The sequence below is a fragment of the Eumetopias jubatus genome, unplaced genomic scaffold (genome assembly GCF_037043125.1).
Source record: "Eumetopias jubatus isolate StellerSeaLion01/CBP00866 unplaced genomic scaffold, mEumJub1_p1.0 scaffold_13, whole genome shotgun sequence".
NCBI classification, from domain to species: Eukaryota; Metazoa; Chordata; class Mammalia; order Carnivora; family Otariidae; genus Eumetopias; species Eumetopias jubatus.
Genome location: NW_028274819.1, coordinates 92,299,501 through 92,318,491, shown reverse-complemented (window position 1 = coordinate 92,318,491; position 18,991 = coordinate 92,299,501). Strand labels below are relative to the sequence as shown.

The window sequence follows — 18,991 nt, the reverse complement described above, 5'->3', positions numbered from 1 at the left end:
ATTCAGCCGCCTTTTCCTCCCACACTAGCAGAGCCCCAATTTCATTCAGCTGTCCCCTCAAACCCCGCACAACTCGAGCAGGTCCTGGTCAATTCCAGGGAATGGTCTGGGGAGCGTGTGACTGAGACTAGCCACTGAGACTAGCAGGGGTGGGGAAAGGTGAGGACTTTGGGAAATTTCCTCTTGTTCTTTAAAACAGACACAAGCTAAAACAGTCCCTTTTTGGGGCGCCTGGGTGGCTCAGTTGGTTAGGTGTCTGCCTTTGGCTCGGGTCATGATCCCAGGGTCCTGGGATTGAGCCCCGCATCGGGCTCCTTGCTCAGTGGGGAACCTGCTTCTCTCTCTCTCTCTGCCTGCCGCTCTACCTACCTGTGCTCGCTCTCTACCTCTGTTAAATGAATAAATAAAAAATCTTAAAACAAAACAAAACAAAACAAAACCCAGTCCCTTTTTCTGCCAGATTAACTGTGACTGGACATGAGTTTGTAAATAGCCACGTTAGCTGTTTCTATTATTGACGTGTAGCACCGCCATCCTAAAAACAGAAGATACTTCACAATCTACATATGTCAGCAGAGTTGAGTCACATGGAAATTAATGAATATGATCGATGCTTACGTAAACTAAGTTTTAGATAAGTGCTCTAGCCAACATACTCTATTTTCTGTTGGGACAGTCTTAATGCCTGCACCTAGGAAATGGTCCAGAGCAGACGCTTCCTTAGGTAAACATATCAAGAGTCACAAGGAATAATGCAGAGTTTAATTCCTGTACCATCCGGGGGAAAAAGCACGAGCTCTCATTCCTCTCCTACCTTTAGTTTCGCAGATCATCACGTTGCTAAACTCGCTTTCTCCCCCTTCGTTGAAGCACTGCATTTTAATATCGTAGGAGGTTTCTGGCTGCAGATGGCCAATCATGTGCCACTGCTTTGAACCTAGAAAGGAAAAATAAATGCGGATTTTTACATATCGTACGACCTGAAGGGTGATCTCAAAATGAGGTTGGAATAGCACTTATCACCATAGAGTCAGTCTGTGCAATGAAAATGTCCTTAATAGAAGTATTTCAGTAATGCACCACAGATAAACAGCATTCCTGTTACGTGCCACAAAACAAAGAACAAGAGATACACCGAATTAAAACGATACCTGTGCGTTGGTACTAATACTCTGTTTCGTTATAAATAATTAGTGGTGAGTCTTTCATAAAATGCACGTTAATTTCATGCACAGGTGAAGGAAAAAAAAAAAACAGTCTTCTGATGTCCCATTTTAGCCTAGCAAGTCAATCCACTCTGCCCACCAGAAAGGAATACTATACACGAGATCAGCAAATGGTGCCTTACCCAGGACAAGTGACCGTTTATTTACAAGACAGGTCTTAGAGAAACTCTCAATCCCACTGGACTGGACGTGACATGAACAGACAGCTCAGCACATGCATGAATAAATGGTTGAGAATAATCAAAAAGCCGAATTTACTACGGAAACCTCTGGGTTCCTTGAGTCAGGGTCCCCAAGCCATGCAAGCATCTCTAACAGAATGATTCTGTTATCCACAGCACATGGCCAATGTTTCGTTTAGAAACGCTCTTCAACTGAACGCTCCTGTATAAAACACTCTCCATTTTTACTTTTCCATGGGCATGTGACAAACTTTAATAAACAGGGACACTTCTGCCAGATTCAATGAACTCTTCAAGCACCTTTAATCCCTCTTAGAAAATACCTCTTCAAATCGTTTCCACAGTTCCTTAGAAGCTCAACTATATAACACCTACTGATTTAAGAATTAATTGAAGGAAAAACAAAGCCAAACCAAGCATCCAAGTCAAATATACTCGGCTGACAGGACCAAGAGCACTAGGTTCCTTTCTAATTCAACACAGACAAAAATCCTGCGAACCAGAAACACAACCCCTTTTGCAGGTCACCATCACAAAATCCCTCATTCATAAAGACCCATAGTTTACATGGAAGAGAATCTGCTTGTTCTAGGATCAAGGGACTCTGAAAGGCTTGAGAGGTAAGGAATTCTATGCCCTCCTTATAAGTGTAAAGAGGACCTTACAATAAACTTGACTCAAAATCTTGACTCAAAGACTAGAATAGATCTACTTCTAAATTCCACAAACTTTCTCAAAGACTTCTATTTTTTTCTCTGTCCTTGGGTATTTCCTTGCCCAGCCCTACCCTCACCTAACTATAAACATTCTTCCAAATAATTACCACACTAAATTTGAAGTTTTCCCTTCAAAGCCCTAGTAAAAATGGAATTAAACTACACTTCTGATATGTTACAAATGAGAGAAAATTGTTAAAAGAACACAAATCTCATTAGATTAATATTCCACTATTAGGGTAATTCTTCGAATGGCTAAATGACAGGAAGCACTAGCAGAGAGAAAGAGTCTTTACTGATCATTGATGAATAAGACAACTAAGTGTATTATCAGGTTGAAAGTCAACCAACCAGCATATCCTTTGCTTAAATGGGTAATTTTTTTTCTCAAAGGATGTTTTAGAAAAGGTGAGAAACCAAAGGAACAGGCTTAAAGATTAGGATGCCTGATACTTTGATTTATTTGAAACTCAACTTAACCTTATAAGATAAAAATATCACACAGAGGGTGCCTGGGTGGCTCAGTTGGTTAAGTGAATGCCTTCAGCTCAGGTCATGATCCCAGGGTCCTGGGATCGAGTCCCACATCGGGCTCCCGGCTCAGTGGGGAGCCTGCTTCTCCCTCTGACCCTCTCTCCTCTCATGCTGTTTCTCTCTCTCTCTCTAATAAATAAATAAATAAAATCTTAGAAAAATATATATCACACAGAGGCACTGGTATGCCAGAAACATTTACAGTTTATCCCAATGTGGAACTTAATTCAGAAGATAGGATAACTTAATATCATTGCTCTTAGCGGATTCTTTAACACTGTAATCGAGTTTCAGATTTTTTCCCAAAAGCTTAAACAATTCTGAGTCAATACACATAAGTAATCTAAAACTTTACTTTAGAGAGAACGTTACGTGCAAAGGGTAAATACTTCTGTTCCTTGGTTTGGGAGAACAGGCCAATAGTTTAAAACTGCCACAAAAAGAATTTCAAATGCATAAACTTGAAAATAAGGAATAAGCAAATTACACAGCACAGTGAAGCCCACTTAAACATCTAACTGCTCCGTCTACTAAGTTTATAAACAAGTTCTCTGTGAACCATAAGGCAAACTCACATTTGCAGACACTACTAATGGATACAAAAGCTCCTGTAAAGTAATTTCCCAGTTCCACACACTATATTCACATCCCCCAAGCTTGCAAAAGTTCAAAGATTTAACTAGAGAGTACCTTGAAAAACTGGTCACCAGTGGATATTTCTAGAGAGTGGAACCAGGAGAGGTAGGGAAAAGAGTGACGAGAGAGAGAGACCAGAGAGAGAGGTGTTCGTTTTATTTACATTTACCTTGTTCAGAACTATTTTATAGCAAATGTTTAACCCCTGTCAAAAGAGTTTAAAAATAGAAGTCTGACAGCCCCACTCTCCTAACCCAGCTAAACTAAAACTAGGACTCGAATCTAGAACAGTGACTAACAACTCTTACTCTTTCTTCTTTTTGAATAGCCTTTCTAGAAAGTGAAATGTGCATATGGAAAAGTGCCCATAACCCAACAGTTCGCTGAAGTTCAGGAACTGAATGTACCCATGGTACCGATACCTAGGTCAAGAAAGGAAATAGTACTGGTACCCCAAAAGTCGTCCCCATGCTTCCTCAGGTCACTTCTCCCTCAAGACAGCTATCTTAACTTCACAGAATATCTGGCCACTAACAAGTCTCTGACTTCATTTCCTCAATTCTTCATGTTTAAAGCAGATTTTAGAAACTGATTCGTTTCCTACTTTTCCAGATGAAGAGAAATAATCACTCTTTTATTCAAAAAATATTTACTGAGCACCTACCATGTGCCAGGTGTTAAAACTCAGATGATAACCTTTTACTACTTTACAAAAGAAATTCCACTGGTTAACTATCAAAAGGAATGCTACAATATTTAAAGAAACCTGATATAGCATACTTAAACTAGTTTATTATAAGGCTATTTATACCAAAAACGATATGCAGTATTTGATGTCTGGAAGTCATATGAAAATAACCTTGGCCTAGGGCCATTTTCTGACATGATCCATCTAGGATGTTAGCAGTTCAAAGAGTCAGAATCTTGGAGTGCAAAAAATGATTGGAAGAAGCCTTCCTCCCAAAGCAAGAACCCCTTCCAAGATATTACCAAGAAATAAGCATCCAGGGGCACCGGGGTGGCTCAGTCGTTAAGCATCTGCCTTCGGCTCAGGTCATGGTCCCAGGGTCCTGGAATCAAGCCCCGCATCTGGCTCCCTGCTCAGCGGGAAGCCTGCTTCTCCCTCTCCCACTCCCCCTGCTTGTGTTCCCTCTCTCACTGTGTCTCTCTCTGTCAAATAAATAAATGAAATCTTAAAAAAAAAAAAAAGAAAGAAAAAAAGAAATAAGCATCTAGCTTCTACGGAACACCTCCAACATCAGGGATTTTCTTATTTTGTTAAAAACGCTGTGTTGGAGGGGTCTTCCTTACGCTACTTCCTTTTAGCTCCCCTCCCCCAACTGGCTGAGTTTCTCCTCCACTTAACAGTCATTCAGTATTTGAAGACAGCTGTCATGTTGCTTGTTCATCGTCCCTTTTCCAGCCTCATCATCCCCAGACATTCCCTTGTTCTTTCTGGACTCCAATCATTCCTTCATTCAGTAAATCCCGAACACATTCTCCCTGGGAGCAAAGGCTCCTTGCCTACAGAGAGGCTAATATTTGGTGGGGGAGACAAAGTAAATAATTTCATATATCCACACACATATGCAGACACACCCACTTCTTACACAGCAACCGTGATAAAGTCTATGATAACAGAACTGTAAAGACCACGGTTAGAAATTACACCAAGGGTATCTCATATACAGCGGTGGGGGTGATCTGAGGAAGTAACATCTAAGCTCACAACAGAAAAGTGGAGTGACCTCAATCAAACACTGGAAGAGGAACACAGGAGGTAGCAGGAAGTGCCCTGTGTCATTGTCCTGAGGCAAGAGAGGTCTTGGCACACACGACGAAACTCAGAGGGCCAGTGTGTCACGGAAGAGACACAGAGAGAGTGGGGAGAGGTGAGCGAGACTGGCGGCAGGTGTAGGCAGGGGCCAGCCAGACCATCTGCAGCCTTCAGACCACATGCAAAGTTCTGGATTAGATTTTAGATGCAGGGGAAAGGCGGTTTCAACACCCTTTCACTGTCTTGGCTGGTTTTTACTCTATGTATATTCCAATTTTTTGGCATCCCTAAAAGCGGATTACATGCTCAAGATGCAATCGTTCTAGTACAGACTTCAATGAAATGGGGACTGAGACATTATTTTTTTTAAATATAGCTACAAGGGGTGCCTGGGTGGCTCAGTCAGTTAAGCATCTGCCTTTGGCTCAGGTCATGATCCTACGACCCTGGGACTGAGTCCCGCATTGAGCTCCTTGCTCAGCAGGGAGCCTGCTCTTCCCTCTGCCTGCCGCTCCCCCTGCTTGTGTGTGTGTGTCTCTCTCTCCTTCTCTCTGAAAAATAAATAAATAAATAAATCTTAAAAAAATATAGCTACAAGTTGCAAGTGACTTTTATACTCAGGTTACTATTCATTTAAATAAAACAGAAAACAAAATTCTTTTTCAGATGAACTACTGACAAATCATATCTCCCCCATACTTTGGTAACTGTTTCTATAACCAAAATGTAAGAAACTGCATATATTAAATTGGAAAAATGGTCGTGCCTTGGGAAAAAGTGAAAGTAATAATGTACATAACATTTCATGCCTTCTCTATCTTAACCTGGGATGATGTTTTTCATAATACTTATAAACCCTCTCCATCCAAAGCTCTTTACTGGGACTCCAGCTTGCCAGGGGGACTTACCTTCTACCACATCCCGCTTGTAATCACTGTCATTATCACTATCTGTCGGCCGGTAGTAGATATAAAATCCTTGAATGGGAGTATTGTTGTTACTTGATGGAATGTACTAAAAAAAAGAGAAGCAAAGACTTGTCAAAGACAAGAATAAATGTAACTTTCACAGCCATGAAGATTCATTTATCTCTGCAGCGATATTTTTCTAGCTTCATTTTGCAAACATCCTTGATGCCCATTTTGAATTTAACTCAAAGGTAGTCAAAGGTATTAAGAGCATTTAGTTTTCTGTTGGGCGGAGCAAAAATAAAGTAGTGTATTTCACAAGGTTCAAAGGCATAAAACATTTAGTTCAAAATAAATAAATCTTGCAATGCCTGGGTGGCTCAGTTTGTTGGGCATCTGCCTTCGGCTTGGGTCATGATCCCAGGGTCCTGGAATTGAGTCCCATATTGGGCTCTCTGCTCAGTGGGGAGCCTGCTTCTCCCTCTTCCTCTGCCTGCCACTCCCCCTGCTTGTGCTCTCTCTCTCTATGTCAAATGAATAAATGAAATCTTAAAAAAAAGAATAAATAAATCTTGAAAGGGCAATTAAGTTAACACTTGGATGAAAGCTGAGGAGACAAGTGTATTTTTAACCCTGCCCCACTTACCACATGTGCTTTTTAGACAAATATCTGTGCCCTTCAATTTTCCCATTGAAAATTTTAACTATTTTAATAGTTAAAAACATGTGCTATTCATAATATCCTGTCATCAGAATAGTAAATCGATCGTTAACACAGCCAAACACTTAAAAATTAAAAACATTTTGCTACTCATAATATCGTGTCGTGAGACTAGTAAATCGACCGTCAACATGGCCACACGGGAAAGCATCTCGTTAGAGAAGATGTTCCACTTACCGTCCACTTCAGCATGATCTGAGTATCGCTGACAGCTTCGGTGTATGCGATGTGAGGCCCGGTGATGGGACGGTTAGAAAAGCGATTGGGGAACCCAGCCACCTGATAAGGACGAGACGCTGAACTCCGGAAACTCTCACCATAATGGTTGATGGCAATGACCCTAAACTTGTACGTTGAACCTTTTGAGGGAGGAAAGAAACCAGTTTTTAAAAAACTTGGCCATATGACAGCTGAAGGTACAATACTCAAAATAGGAAAACTGCGCTCCAGTCTCTACGCTAACAAACACATCCTCTGAAGCCTATAGAGTAAACAGATTTCAACCCACTTGCCAGCCAACCAGCAGTGGATGTTCATGATGATCCAGATTCCAAGAGCTTATGAGGAGTCACCGGGAGACAATGCCACGAAAGATTAATGACATCTGTCACGGAAGGGGCAGGTGGAGAACAGGAAAGAGCACGTTTACTTTCCTTACCGTCATGTTCTAAAGTCATAACCATCAAATACAGTATTAGTTGAAGTATCTGTGCTCAAAACTAGGTTCTTTTCCCTTGAAAGAAACAACTGAAGCGAAGTTTAATATGGCGGATACACTTCAGAAGGGGTGCTGTGTGGGTATCAGCAGATGACACTCTGATTTCACCAAGAATAGGATAAGAAGGAGCAGATCTAAACTACAACAGAAGGCATTTATTTGTATTACATACTAAGAACTTAAAAAGAACTCTAAGGATTGTGAGTTTCTGAAGCTCTGCATCTAAAGAATAAATTAGACTCCTAGAGCACGTTTCCTGATGGCTCAGAAATAACCACTGCGCTTCTGAAGACGTTTTCTGTCTATAGAATGCTGTTTAGCTTCACCCACATTTAAAACTTGTCACCTTCTCCCAATGATACCTACAGGCTCCTCTCTTTACCTGTTTAGAGAAACACAGGCACGTGCCGCTAAGTACATCTAGAAGTCCATAAACAAAATGGTCATGAAACCTAAACAAATAAAAGCCACAACAGTGTATTTGTGATTACTGGTTTTCTCTTGTGCGGTTTAACTTCCTGCATACAGCCTCAAGATATTGGGGGTGATGGGGGGGTGGCTGGGGGGGGGGTCTTTCTGCTGAAACAAAACTTAGCAAAGAAGCATTAAGTGTTCTCTCGTTTCCCTAAGCCTAAGCACTAAGTATAACTACGCTGTGATTCATCATTAGATCAAACAATTTTAGTCAAATAACAAGCAATTTTCCTCTTCAAACATGTAATCATAGCAAAACACCTATACACAAAGATGTCACCGCAACGCTCTAAGTTATTGACAGTTAAAAATAATCTAAAACCCAGAAAAAAAGGATGGGTTAAGTAAATTATACTATACTTATACAGTAGATATATAGTTATTAAAAAACTGAGTTTTTGAAGAATTTCTAATGACACTGGGAAATGCATATGATATAACATGGGGAAAATGGGGTCACAAAACAGTATTTTTGGCATGATCCCAGTTTGTATTAAAAAAACAAAAAGGCTACCAAAAATATACCAAAGTGAAAACAATGCTTATCTCTGGATGGGTGGGCTTCAGGTGACTTACTCTCTTCTTTCTAGTTTCTTTGCTTTCAAATTTTCACACAATAGGCTCCTATTACTTTAATAATTAGAAGAGTACAAAATCATTACAAATATGCATCTAAAGTCAGCACAGGGTGCTGTGGGTGGCTCAGTCGGTTGAGCATCTGCCTTTGGCTCCAGTTGTGATCCCGGAGTCCTGCATCGGGCTCCCTGCTCTGTGGGGAGTCCACTTCTCCCTCTGCCCCTCCCCCCACTCGTTCTCTCAATCTCTCTCACTCTCATGCTCTCTCTCTCTCTAATTAAATAAACAAAATCTTAACCAAAAAATAATAATAACAATAAAGTCAGCACAGACGGCAAAAAGGGAAATGTTTGAATATTACTACCTGGCTCTAAACTACGAACTTCCACAGAAAGTTTGGAAGGAGGGATGTCTTCAGCTGCCACCAGCCAATCACTGGTCCTCATCCGTTTGTATTCGACCTTGAAGGCAGTGATTGGAGAACCCCCATTGGCCCGCGGAATCCAAGTGACATAGACAGAGGTCTCTGATGCCGTGGAGATGGTAGGCCGGTCAGGTGCCTCTGGAACTAAACACGGAAACATCCATTCCAATAACCCATGGTGTCAGAGACAAGAATAACTCAAATAAACTGAAAGGTATAAATCCCAAGGATCATTTTATTAAAGGTTCGTCACCAAACTTATTACCAGAGTTAATAATATTATGACTATCTTCCTGCCCTCTGTCAAAAGCTAATGGGCAATGAAATGGCCAAAAACAGGAAATAAAAGGAAGGAAAAGCAAGATAATCTATAAACTTGAGAATTAGCTCTAAAAAACTGAAAGTCAATGGTCATGAGAATAGTGACCATGCTACTTTGGACTCACAGCTAAACAGTGTATAAGTAATTATTACTTGGTGCCTCAAGTCTGAATGTGGTTATAATTTACAGTAAATGTTCAAAATTAGGTGTTATTTTGTTTAAATGTTTTTCTTTATCCATCCAAGCTACATAAAACACATTCAGCAAATGATCTACAGATTATTAGCTATTGCTACCATAGCCTATCTTAACACACCTCAAGCCTAGAGGAAAGCTACTCCCAGAAAACAGACTGAAAGCGGTAGAGAGAGAGAAAATTTGACTAATAAATCAACAGGGATATTAATGGGAAGGGAGAATGCTGCGCAGGATGAAAGCAGGAAGACAGGGTGTGTAGTTAAACAAAGAAAACTGCTCTCAGCAATTAGATGATCCACCTGATCAGAAAACGGGGATGAGAGAACCAATGTTGAGCAGTTTCAGTTCGCACTGCCAAGGGGAAGGGATGTCCTAGCCCACAAGAGTCTAGAGTCCCGTGGCAGGTAGAAACATCAGGAGTACGTCCATCCACCATTTAAACCATGTACCTAACGCTTCTTGCTAACCAAGCAATCTTGTGGTTATAACTGGCTTCCCACTTGGTTCCTCCAAGGAAAGAATGCTGAGAGAAACCATCTGGTCTGTGTGACGGTTACAGGGCAAATCAGTAAATCACCACTCTGGTTTACATCCATCCCCTCTGAATTTTGTACAAGTGAGCTGGGTCTCAGGAGACTATCTTTGGGCTGGCTAACAGTCAAGTGTCCAGAGCTGAAGGAGGAGGACCAGCTCCGGGCCATGGTTATGCTAAGGGAGCCCTGTCTGTCTAGCCAGTGTCACATTCCTTAAGCAAGACCACTCTGTCTCAACAACTCTTTAGCCCGAACACAAGTGCATTGGGAAGAACACAATGATGTTGCCAATGGTACCTGTATGGAGAAAATGGTGGCATTTTAAAAACAAACTGCATAATGGAGAAAAAGAGGAAAACATTCAAAGCAGGCAACTTCTGAATGATACTTACTGTATTCCTTTCAAGTTAGAAAGCAATGGAAACAGAATGAACAGAACTGTTAGTGAATCTCTTTTTTGGTACTAGATAAACAACCTCCTTAAACTGATTCACAGGAGGTTAAAACTCATCAAAGAAAAAAACACCACAGATCAAATAGAAAAAGGTTATTAGGGAAAAGAATCTCTACAGAGGAGAATCTTCAAGATCTAAAAGAAAGAGCATGTGACATAAAACAAAGACAAGTTGGAGTTTAAAAATCCAAATGTGAAGAACTGCTGGATGCCTGCTGGATGACCTCAGGCAAAGCTGTGTGAGCTCCATGAGTTCCAGTTTCCTAATCTGTAAAACTGATAGGCTATCTCCCTCATCCGGTTGTGGGGAAGATTCAAGAAATCACTTCTTAACAGCTATATCTGCCCAGATAACTCCAAACTTCCAGAACTGAATCCATAACCTGCACCTAAAAATCCTGATTACCTAGCTTGGTAAATGGTCCCTGGCCACCCCAGCCCAGAGTCACCCCATTTCTCCCTTTCATTCCGTACGGATTCAATTCCCTTTGTCCTTCTCCATCTACACTGTCCCTCCGCCCATTATTTCTCTAGCCTCATCTTCAGCCATTCCCCTTTTCCCCCTCCTTAAAGTTCTTTAGAGTTCTTCATAGCTTTCAGGGAAAGGGAAAGGCTGAAATTGGAAATACATCATACAAGGTACTCCCCTGCCTCCCCCCACGCTGGTGTCACTCCCCACGGCAACCAGTCAAACCAAACCAATTCTCTAACCTCCACACCTCTAAATGAAATACAACATGTCCATCATCCATCTCTTTGCATAGGAGCTGTCTTTCCCTAGAACTTCTTTTCCTGTTCCTTCATCCATTCTTGTCTTCACAGCAGTCCTGTCTTCGAGGCTTAGCTGAGGGAGCCTCTCTTACCACCACCTGCCTCTTCTACATTCTCCTCTTGTGATCCCATTAACACCGAGGGTAGACTCTCAGGCATAATGAATCCAAATCATTATCATGGGTTCATTTGTCTATATTACCCCCTATATGGTTATTGACTTATCGTCTAGGTCATCCTCTATGCTCTAAACCCCAGGAAGGCAAGACTTACTTTACCCCCGCTGCAACAGCATTTAGTCCTTATCTACCAGAGTATGTTAAACAAATCATAAGATTTTTGTTTTTCAGAGGGCAGCTTTATTCAGATAAAGCTGATACCCGTGTAAGTAATCTGCTTCAGGCAGCTGAACTGCTCCTCAGAGGTGAAAGTACTCAAGCAGAAGAAGCTCATGACACTGAAGAAGCAGAGGGGTTCCAGAAGGTGTTCAAATGTTATGACTTGCTTTTGTCTGAGACCAATTCATGAAAGACTATAAAAATAGGGAAGAGAAGCTTGAACATTCTCAGAGCAATGAAATTTTAAGCCCTCCCTAGATGTCCTCCTAACACCTATTAACACAGTCACAGAAAGTTACATTATGTTGTAATTGCAGAATTGATAATGTGAAATTTAAATACTGAAAAGAAGTCATTTGAAAACTGTATTGCTATGACATCTAAAAACCACTCAGTTGGGGGGCGCCTGGGTGACTCAACTGGTTAAGCATCCAAGCCTTGGTTTCGACTCACGTCATGATCTCAGGGTCTTGAGATGGAGCCCCGCATTGGGCTCCGTGCTCAGCGGAGAGTCTGCTTGTCCCTCTCTCTCCTGCTCTGCCCCTCCCTTCTCTAAAATAAATAAGTGAATCTTTAAAAAATAAAAAATTAAAAAAATAAAAATTAAAACCATACAATTGGCATGATACAGCAATAAAACAAAGTATGACACTGACAAGATATAGCAATAAAACAGTATGGCATGTAATCGTTTGGTTAAAAAAAAACTAAACCTTACTATAGGTACCACCATATATTTGGATAAGTCACCAAAAAAAAAAAAAAAAAAAAAGGTTAAAGTATAAATCTGGTTTCTTTGCCAGAGAGAAAAACAGAAAAATGCTTTTTATGAGTTATAAAACCTTAGTACCAGAATATTTTGAACCTGTGTTTATTACCTTAAATACCAATCATGACACTGAGTTACCAAGATCTGAGTACAGGACATTAAAAAATGGTTGAAATAGGACCTGGAAGAGCTATATGGTAGGCTATAATCTGAATGACAATCAAATACCCTCTCTCACTCCATCCCTCCAGTAATTTGAAACATGTCAGTTACACTGGTAAACAAACAAAATCAATAAAATGAAGATTCTCCACTTTACCTCCACTATGCCTAGAGGAATCTGTAAGGACCACTCCAAAGTTGTCCATAGCCTCTGAAACAACAGGGCGCCGAGGGATGCCCATGGGGGGAGAGGAAGCCTGCGTGTTTTTTGACGAGGTTGTTTTCTCTGGAAAAGTTAGAAGACATATACTCATCTAAAGCAACAGAAACTTCTGTGTTTATGTAGAGGAAGAAAAGATACTATAAAACTCAACTGGTATATAGATATAAGAGCTTCTCTGTTACAGTGTCTAAATTTAAGACCTACATTGTAAATACTTAGCTCATCTGAGGAATTGAACTTGAAAAAGTACTTTGTCTTTCTCTAGTAGCTTTAAGGGAAAACTAAAAGGTGTCTTTCTTCATCAGGCTAACTTTCATCTACACAAAGCTAAATGACTAAAGGCTTTCAAATGATCCACCCATTTTTCTTCTACCTATTTCTTAATTCTAAAACATAAAATTCATGCTTAAAGAGCTTCTGTTTCTTTATGGGAAAATTATTATGTTGAGTTTTAAAATTCCAAGAGGCAAAAAGTGAAAATGGGTGATTATTGTAAAACTGAAATACATGCTTATTATTCGGTATTTACAGGTCAGATTCTATAAACAACTGTGGACTAATTATGAAAATGCAAAATATAGTTCAAGAAAAAAATACAGTTCAAATAAGAAATATTCATTATTTTTCTAGCTAGACTCAATAATTAGTATGAAAGGGTCTTTTCCAAAAGCCAATAAATAAATTTATTCTCGATCATACCTCCTTTTTATTTTTGTGCCATACTAAAATACTCTTCTGTCCCGTTCCCCTCTCTACTCACTGGACTTTTCGTCCATTTATGTCCAAGCTATAATGGCATCTTTCCCATCAAGCCCACCCTCAACAAGCTACCGCACAGAAAGAACATCCTTTCTTCGTACTCCCCTGGCCTCTTCTCTCTAAGTCTTTTCCTTGTCATATTTTGGCCTCTTTGCTGACACCTTTGCCATCCTCCACTCTATCCTTACCCTGTAGCCAGAACCCCCCGTTGAAACATAGAGTAGACAGTGTCACAACTCAGCTCAAACCCTGCAATGCGTCCGGCTCACTCAGAGTCAAAGTCAATGTCCTTGCAGGGTCGACAAGGCACCGTGCGGTTTGGCCACTCTGTCATCTCCCTGAGCTTTCTCCCCTACAGCATCCTCACTTTGCTTCTGTCACAGTGGCCCCCTCAGTGTTTCTAGGGTACATCAAGCACACCCTACCCCGGGGTCTCTGCACTTGCTAATCTATCAGCTCGGACGGTTTTTCCCCAGATATCCATGTGGTTTTCTACTTCACCCTGGACATTCTGCTCACTCTTGACTGCTCGCTGAGGACTTCTCTGGCACCTTGCTTAAATTGTGTCAACTGCTACCCCATCCACTTCCTATAACCATCCCCTAATTTATTTCTCTTATCAGCATGCATCACTTTTTAATGTACTTATAACTTAGGTGTAAGTCTCTCCCAACTAGAATGTGAGCTCCATGAGGGCAAGGAGTTTTGTCGACTTTGTTTACTGCCCGGCACATAAAAGGCATTCAGTAAATATTAGCAGAACTGAAATCCTGCCTTGTAGTTGGTATTTATCTATGTGTCTTACCCTCCTTAGCAAAGCAGAAGCACCATTAGGATGGGTCTTGTCTTGATCATCTTTGTTCTCCCTGCATCACCTACCCTAATGCCTTACATATCATAAACTCTCAAAAGTATTTGTAGAACATTGGATGGGATGGAATAACACAATATGCATGGCCAAAAACCGTATGATAATAAAATGATTTAGTGAATTTATATACAAGAATCTCTACAACCCAAAAGGACACTTAACTAACGAAGTGACATCAAGTCAGCCAGCTCATTCCTCTTAAGGAAGGTGATACTCACCTTTGCTGGTTCGGAAGGTGAGCATGGCAGGCTGCCCTTCACCTGCTGCACTTCTTGCAACCATCAAAACTTCATAGAGACTAGAGGGCTCCAGTTCAGTTAAATGGAGCTCATTTTCACTTCCTGGGACTCGAACCGTGTGCCAGCTTCCCACCAGGCCAACACCATCATCTAGCTACTCAAGAGAAAATAAGCCATTAAAAAAAAAAAAAAAAAAAAAAAGGAGACTCAGGGCACAAAAACCTTCCATTCAAATTTGAGAAAATCAATTTCAGATGAATTCTGGTATGAAACAAGACAAATATTTATAAATATTATGTCAAAAAGACATAATATTTCTTCATGCTAAAAAATAGAAGGAGACCTGTAGCAAGAACTTAGGAATTCTTACGAATAAAAAGACTCCTAGTTCTGCTACTTACCATTAACTTACGGCCTCAAGCAAGTGATCTGATCTTCCAGAGTTTGCTTCCTTTACTAGTAAAGGAAACAACAGTCCTTTCTTACTGGGCTAAGAGGAGCATAAAATAAGTATATAATAATCTGTATTAATAATATATAATAAATTAGAGTATGTATGCACATATGAATTCTATAATTATCCATTATCTATTTTCAGCATTCTTCATGTCTTGACACTTTCCACATGTATTAGGGGAAATACATTTTAAAAAGATCCTCTCTGCCGTGTCTTAGTTAATGGAACCAGGAAACAGTATCGCATGGAAGTTTTTGTGTGGGTTAAGAATCCCAGTGAAAGTTTCTTCACCTGGAATCATCAGGTTAGAAACAGTGAATAAACTTTCAAATATCACCATGTTAGTTTTTCCAGATATTAAAAATATTACTATTCAGTGATGGGTACCAAAATGGCTTGGACAAAGAAAAGTATTTTAAATATGAGGGCATCTTTGGTTCATTTACTAGTATCATTAAACAAAGAGAGCAGATTTTCTCATTTTGCTTTAATACAAACCTCTGGAAGGATAAACACTGGAAAATCAACTGAGAGGATCAAGGTTCACCCGAATCAATCACCAAACAACATTAGATTTCAATACAATGACGGAGGACAACTTGAAATAGAAATAACCGTCAGAGATTATGCCAGAGGACTTGTTCGGGGTTTCTAATAAGAAACTGCTTTATTTGCTAAATAAACTGTATTTTACTATCTCAGAAAGGGAAGAGATGACTTTTTAAAAAGTGGTTTCTAGAGCTTTATACCCAAGTGGTTAAAGTGTTTGACAAAAAATGTCAGGAAGTCACTGGGCTCTTTGAATTCCTATTTTGGGGGAAATTACGTAAACTTTATTCTTACTTCTTTTATAAGACTGGTAAATCCAGCATGACTGCTGGGATAGCTCTCCCAAACTCACAGTCCTAGAACACTCCTGTTCTGTTTCCTGCTGTTCCATAAATGTCAAAGATAATAAGCATGTGTTACACAACACAATGTTAAGGCATGCAAAGAGAAAGCTGGTAAATGAGAAGACGTTACCTTTCGATACTTCACGAAATAGGCATTGATGGGCAGCCCACCATCCTTCCCTGCCCTCCAGACCAGGTGGTACGTATCAGCTGTGTAGGTCTGCGGAGGGCTCAGAATGATGGGGGCGTCAGGGACCGAGGCAGCACTAGCATTTTTCTCTGGTGCTGAGTCCACTGCACTGGAGTGTTCCTTCACTGGAAAGGAGCTCAATAATCCAGCTTCTGAACCATCTCTTTTATCATTCTGAGTGGGATTGGAAGCTGTGACCATTTCCACTTTTGTATTTGTTTCAAAAGGAACTGCAGAGGATGGGAGAAAGAGAGAAGAGAGAGCTTGAGGAAATTCATTATTTCAGTGCATTTTCTACACAGTGATCTAACTGCCCACATGGATACTGACAATCTGAGCCCAAGAACTGAAAACAGGTAACATTTCAATTTGTAATTCACGGAAACATCTAACCTCCAGGAGCAACCTCTTATTGAAAAATCAATTACAGGATGCAGTAGTTGAGTGACTTGAAGGATGTTATTTTTCCTTGCTCTACACTAGTATTCCCTTTTTACAACAATTTGCTAGTTTAACCTCGGAAGATTTTAAGTTGAAGAACACAGGGCATTAACTCCAGTTGGTAATGAAACAATGCATTTCCTTGGGGACAAGGTGAACTAAATAGTAAGCAAACAGTCAAGAGTTAGGCTATTACCTACTGGGCAGCCAGTCTCCAAAGACAGCCCCGCAGTATTGACACCCTCCGGCAGTCCCCTCCCCGCTAAATCAGGGCTGGCCCCAGGACCGGCTTTAACCAAGGGAAGGCAGAAGTGAGACTGTGCTCTTCCAGCCTTGAGTCTTAAGAAGGCTTGGCACTGCTACTCTTTGTGTTGCAACATACAGACAGCCAAGCGAGCCATGCAGAGAGACTACAGGGGTGTGGGGGGATGGAAGGAAGGAAGGGGAGGCAGGTGGGGATTCCAGCCTTCACACATATAGGAGTGAAGCCACTTTGGCTGTTCCAGCCCCAGGTGTCATCTGACTGCAACAGCATAAGAGAGCCAAAGCAAGGCCAGCAGAATTGCTTAGCTGCATCCGGTCAACCCACAGAACTATAAGACATAATAGAGGGGCTGTTGCAGGGGCGCCCAGGTGGCTCCATCAGTTAAGTGTCCAACTCTTGGTTTCGGCTCAGGTCATGATCGCGGGGTCATGATCTCAGGGTTGTGAGATCGAGCCCTGCATCGGGCTCCACTCTCAGTGGGAAGTCAGCTTCTGTCCCTCTGCACCCCCCCACCCATGCTCGCTGGCTCACTCTCTCTCAAATAAATAAATCTTAAAAAATAAATAAAGGGGCTGTTGGATAACTAAAATACTTACCCTACACAAGCAAAACAATTTATATTCAACAAGAGGAAAGAAATGAAACAAGACTAGCAAAGATAAAGGAAGAATTTACTTATTTCCAAAGCAAGCCCTCTTTCCGGATAGAATCGAAGGTTGGCTTAAGAAACTGCCACTCTAGGGCGCCTGGGTGGCTCAGTTGGTTAAGAGACTGCCTTCGGCTCAGGTCATGATCCTGGAGTCCTGGGATCGAGTCCTGCATCGGTCTCCCTGCTCGGCAGGGAGTCTGCTTCTCCCTCTGACCCTCTTCCCTCTCGTGCTCTCTATCTCTTTCTCTCTCTCTTAAATAAATAAATAAAGTCTTTAAAAAAAAAAAAGAAAGAAACTGCCACTCTAGTAAATAAAGAAATAAAAGAAAAAAAAAAGAAACTGCCAATCTAAAGAAAAATAAAGCAAGCCCACAGTCTTAATATGACTAAAAGCATCCAGAACATCCAGAGAAGGGAAAATACTTTTATTTAAACTGAAAAAATAAATAGGTTGCATATATCCCCTCACCCCCCCCAAAAATTTACTGAGCACATATTATGTGCCAAGCATTGTGCTAGACATTTAATGAATATGATCTCATTAAATTCTCAAAAAACATTCTTAGGTGGATAGCATCACTTCTACTTTACAGATAAAGAAATTAGGGTTCTGGGAGATGGTGAAAAGAGGTGGCTGAAGAATGTTAGTGGTGCCGCCGCCAAAAATGAGAAAGCAGTCTAGGAAAACAAATATGCTGCCAGCACCATGAAACCGAAGTACTGATGGCTTGCTTGCTCTACAGTGCTATTCATCCTGGCGACGAAAAGATCTCCTATTTTTGACCACTTGTGTGGAGGAAGGGAGCAGGGGAAACAATGTGAAAGCGTTTCTTTTGCACAATGAAGTCAGATTCCTGGTTTAAAAAAAAAAAGGTGGTTGTGTTTTTCCAACAATCACCGCAGTTTAGGAGAGAAGCAGCAAAAAACAAAACAAAACAAAACAAAAAAAACCCATAGCTAACGGTGTAAGGTCAGTTCTCAGTTTAAAAGAGAAAAGGTGTCCCAGACGCGTCCTCCACTAAAGAAAATAAAACGCCAGTGAGAAAATCATATAGGAAAAAACGAATTAAGTTCACTGAGACAAACTTCCAAAATATTGCTCCTGGAGCTGCCGTGTTTACCTAGTGAGTCAGAATGTGGGCTGGCTGTGAAGGGTGTGAGCTGGTGCGGCTGCGGGTGGAGGGCCTGGAGCAAGAGCAAGGGGCGGTGATTAGCTGTGGCTCAGGGTGGTGGAGAACGACCTTTTTATCATTAGTACTTTCCTGGATCCTCTGGGCTGGTTACCACTGGGAAGTGGTATTTCGCAGGACAAGAGCTTAAAGACCACATGCCTCATTTGATCCAGAGGCATGAGACAGACTTATGCTCCAGCTGGGGTCTAACCATATGAGGATCAAAATTCTACTTCTGCCATTTCAGAATGCAATGAGACTTTTCTGTAACTTTTATTAGGAAGGGGATTCAATTCCTTCCCCTCTACGACTTCCAACAATATAACTTGAGCACTCACAAGCTACTAGACACAATTTATAAGGCCCCAATGCTACTTTCAAAAGTTTTTTCAC

General features: G+C 40.9%; 1 protein-coding gene across 1 annotated transcript in view; it reads right to left on the bottom strand.

The window, feature by feature from the left end:
* The window catches only part of CDON (cell adhesion associated, oncogene regulated), a 59,303-nt gene that overhangs the window by 23,763 nt on the left and 16,549 nt on the right, over positions 1-18,991 (bottom strand). Inside the window, exons 8-14 of the mRNA XM_028125950.1 lie at positions 16,012-16,301; positions 14,511-14,685; positions 12,597-12,725; positions 8,833-9,036; positions 6,878-7,059; positions 5,980-6,085; positions 815-937 (exon numbers count right to left, since the gene is read on the bottom strand). Of these exons, the coding sequence (XP_027981751.1) occupies positions 815-937; positions 5,980-6,085; positions 6,878-7,059; positions 8,833-9,036; positions 12,597-12,725; positions 14,511-14,685; positions 16,012-16,301 (1,209 nt within the window). The remainder of the gene's footprint in view (positions 1-814; positions 938-5,979; positions 6,086-6,877; positions 7,060-8,832; positions 9,037-12,596; positions 12,726-14,510; positions 14,686-16,011; positions 16,302-18,991) is intronic.